Source organism: Monoraphidium neglectum (genome assembly GCF_000611645.1).
Source record: "Monoraphidium neglectum strain SAG 48.87 unplaced genomic scaffold scaffold00896, whole genome shotgun sequence".
In the NCBI taxonomy this organism is placed as follows: domain Eukaryota; kingdom Viridiplantae; phylum Chlorophyta; class Chlorophyceae; order Sphaeropleales; family Selenastraceae; genus Monoraphidium; species Monoraphidium neglectum.
In genome coordinates, this window is record NW_014012732.1 from 5,082 (window position 1) to 8,842 (window position 3,761).

The 3,761-nt window shown below is 63.3% G+C and overlaps 1 protein-coding gene across 1 annotated transcript in view; it reads right to left on the reverse strand.

Moving 5' to 3' along the window:
- The window catches only part of MNEG_5832 (AMP deaminase), a gene marked incomplete at both ends in the record, with an annotated part of 3,211 nt that extends 954 nt beyond the window's left edge, over nucleotides 1-2,257 (reverse strand). Inside the window, 7 exons of the mRNA XM_014045693.1 lie at nucleotides 42-149; nucleotides 446-610; nucleotides 991-1,209; nucleotides 1,379-1,588; nucleotides 1,826-1,885; nucleotides 2,061-2,114; nucleotides 2,243-2,257. Of these exons, the coding sequence (XP_013901147.1) occupies nucleotides 42-149; nucleotides 446-610; nucleotides 991-1,209; nucleotides 1,379-1,588; nucleotides 1,826-1,885; nucleotides 2,061-2,114; nucleotides 2,243-2,257 (831 nt within the window). The remainder of the gene's footprint in view (nucleotides 1-41; nucleotides 150-445; nucleotides 611-990; nucleotides 1,210-1,378; nucleotides 1,589-1,825; nucleotides 1,886-2,060; nucleotides 2,115-2,242) is intronic.
- Nucleotides 2,258-3,761: the final 1,504 nt, after the last annotated feature.

Sequence of the window (3,761 nt, forward strand, 5' to 3'; positions counted from 1 at the left end):
ACCTGCCACAGCGGCTGCTGCGCCTCCGCGTCCGCCCACACGTGGATGATGCCCCCGACCATGGCAAAGCGGTGCGCGCTGCGGGGAAGGGGGCGCCACTTGAAGGGCTCCGGGTCGATGTCCGAGGGCGACGCCGCCTCGGGCTCGTGCTGCGGGTGAAGCAAGGTGGGGGGGGGGGCCGGGGCGTGCGTATGTGTGCTCGCATGTGTGCGTTGGAACGTTCATGCGTGTATTCAATACCCTGAAACCCAGCTAGGCAAGCCACCCCTGGACTGCCACGTGGCAACCTGACAAACAACGTTCACTCTCGGGAAGGGAATCGAGCTCAATTCTGCGCAGAATGCCAGGTTGACCCCTTACCAAGTGGCCACACTCCCCTTGCCCGGCCCAACCCAGCACCTCCTGGCAAACCCAGCACTCACGCCCTCCGCCGCCCGGCGCTCACCCGCCGCTGGTCCAGAGACGCCGCCGGCGCGAACAGCCACTTCCTCCTCATCTCCATGCAGGCCAGCAGCATGTTGCACACCTCCTCGCTCTCCTCGGTCAGCAGGTTCTCGGGGGTGATGACGCGGCAGTAGTCATCATACAGCACAGCTGCCGCCTCGATCGCCTGTGTGAGGTGGGTTGATGAATGATCGATGGTGGGTTGGCAGCACAGGAAGGCGCAGATGGGGAGTAAGCGAGGAACAAATGCGGGTGCAAACAAACGGAGTGCGCTGACGATGTGAGCTGGACTTGTTGATGAGTAACGGGCAGGCGGAATGGTGTGCATGTGGCAGCTCAACTTGGGGACAGCCAGGGCAGGTGCGCTGCTCCTCCCAAACAAAACCCGGGCTGACGCGCGTCGACGACGCACACCACTACCATTGGCAGCAGTAGCGGCAACAGCAGCAGCAGCAGCAGCAGCAGCAGCAGCAGCAGCAGCAGCATGACTGCTGCTGATGCTGCTGCTACTGCCAACGTGTCTACCCTCCAACCAAAGCAACGCACCTTCCCAGTGTCGGCCAGCTTGTCTGTTGTCGCGGCAAGCGTGACCTTGGCGTGCGGGGCGCCGGCCGAACCGCCGCCGCCACCCACCGTGCCGCCACCCCCGCCACCGCCCACGTGCAGAGCTGGGTTGCGAAGCACCTCCATTGCGGCGTAGTTGCCGCGGTCAGCGGGCGGCAGCGGCGTGAACGTATCCACCGGGAGCAGAGACGACGCATGAGGCTGCGAGCTCGATGTTGTGATTACATTGGTGTTGAGCCCCTCAGCTGGGCGGCCAGAGCGATGGAGATGTGGTGTCTTTGCTCCTGGCCCCAATCGTGCCCTCCCACTCCCCTCGCAACACCACAGCCCCCGCCCGCCCCGCTGCCAAGCAACAGCCATCGCCGCCCACCTGCGGCGCCACGTCCTGGCCGCCCACCCGCTGCCCAGCCGACGCGCCGCCGCCGCTGCTGCCAGGCGCGCCCCCGCCGCTGCTCGCCGCCACGCCGCCGCCGCCGCTGCTGCCCGGCACGCCACCGCTGCGCCAGCCGCGCCGCCACTGCTCAGGCACACTGGGAGCTGCGGCTGTCTCCGAGGGCGGCTCACCCGGGTCCACGTCCTCCTGTCCAGCACGACAATGAAGAGTGGTTCACGGCAGGTTAGGGCAGTGGAGGTGCAACCAAGGCGCAATCCATGTGAGCCAGCTGTGGTGAAGGCAAGAAATGGCGCGCTGTTTTTTGGATGCCAAAAGACCGCAGACAGGTACAGCAGCTGCCTGCTGCAGCGGGCCAGCATGGCAGTAGCAGCAGCTGCAGGGCCCCTGTGATGCATCGCAGTTGCAGAGCCTGCCCGGGCTCACTCGCGCAAGCCACTCCACCCGAGGCGATCGAGGCGGCAGGAGAAGCTGCTGTTGCAGCTGCTGCTTCGCGGGCAGGTGCGAGGGCAGGCAACCACGTGTTTAGCAACGTCCTGCACCGCGTTCGACTAAGGGCAGGCGGCCCAGTGCGCCTGCAGCGCCTGTAACAACGCTTGGCATGCAGCCTCGCTTTGGAATTAACGGCATCTTGGATGGCACTCCGCCGTCCCTTGCACACCTGCTGCTGCCAGGCGCCGTTCAGGTGTTGCTGCCGCATGGGGGACGTCCCTCTCTGCGGCCGCCGATCAGCACGGAAGCACGTGTGTTGGTGCCGCAGTGTGATGAGGAGCGGGCCGAGAAGGGACGCATGCATGCGTCACAGAAAGACGCGGGACATCGGTTAAAACAGGAAGCGCTCACCTGTGGCCGGGGCATCCTTGGCTGAGGCTCCATCAACCCCCCTGTGGCCCGCTGCTGGTGCGTCTGCTGCGGTCCAGGCTGCTGCCTCTGCTGCTGCCTCTGCTGCTGCTGCTGCTGCTGCTGCTGCTGCTGCTGCTGCTGCTGCTGCTGCTGTTGGTGCTGCTGCTGCTGCCGCTGCTGCGGCTGCGGTGGCGGCGGCAGGCCCGCCTGGAAGCGCTTCGGAGAGCCCCCCTCTCCGCTTGCCCTGCGAGACCAAATGGAAAAGGTTTGATGAGCACACTGCCGTGCATGATGACGCAATGCAATAGGATACTCGCAGCTGGGCAGAACCTCGATGGAAACGCTTACCTGTGGCTCCCGGGGTGATGCGACGTGTCACCCCCCCAGCCGTCGGCAGTCACATCCGCAGCTGCTACCGAGCGCTCCTGCGCCTGCCGCGCATAGTGGGTAACAAGTGCGTATGCACCCCCTGCGGCTGCTGCCGCACCGATAAAGCAGCCCCCGGCAAACACGAGCAAGCTGCCGCTGCTCGCGCTATTGCTGCTTGCTGCACCGCCGCCTGCCTGCACGCCCCGCCCATCAGCGCCGAGCCCCATGAGACTTGGGTTGACGCGGGGCCACTCGTACTTATACAGATCGCTGTGCACGTGGAGAGGTGGTGTTCGCTGATAGCTGTCTCTAGATCGATTGATTGCTGTCGGCTCGAAAATGTGCAACCACCTTGATGACCAATGATATATTGCGCCGGGTCCGTTGATACGATATGGTGCGGCCAATTTAAACCTGTGGAAGGCGCCCGAAGATCACGAGAACGCAACGCAACCACGCGAGACACTACGGACAAGACATGGTGGGGATGAAACATGGATTAAAGCTACTACAATGCTCGTGCTGGTGCCCCGTTCGGCGCAGCGCTGCACATGAGCCTGGTCTGCACCATGATGGAGACCAGGTGTTGACCCAACCAAGCATTGGCACTGGGATGCTGTGATTGCCACAGCGTCCCTCGCTACCCACGGCTGTAGCTGAGCACAACACCAATCTTTTCAGCCCTGATACAACACAAGCTTTACAGCCGTGGGTAGCGAAGGACACTGTGGCAAACTGGCAATCACACCATCCCAGCACAATGGATTAAGGCAAATAAAAGGCATCGTCGCGGCTGCTTTGCGCGCGTCGACACCATACTTGCTGCATCGTCCGGAAGCCACTGAGCGTCCTTGTGAGAGCCCAGACCACCCAGTAGACCATAGCGTCAGCAGCGAGCAAGAGCGCAGTGCAGTGTCCATGGCCACCCACGCGCTGGGCTTCCCAAGGAACCAGGTGGCCGGCGCCTGCAGTGCGACGACGTTGAGGAGCTGGCGCCTGGCGATGCACAAGCAAAAAACACGCACGCCCTTTTCGCCATACATTCCAAGTAAGCATGCCTCGACGAGAGAGAGAGAGAGAGAGAGAGAGAGAGAGAGAGAGAGAGAGAGAGAGAGAGAGGAGAGAGCGCGAGAGAGAGAGAGAGAGAGAG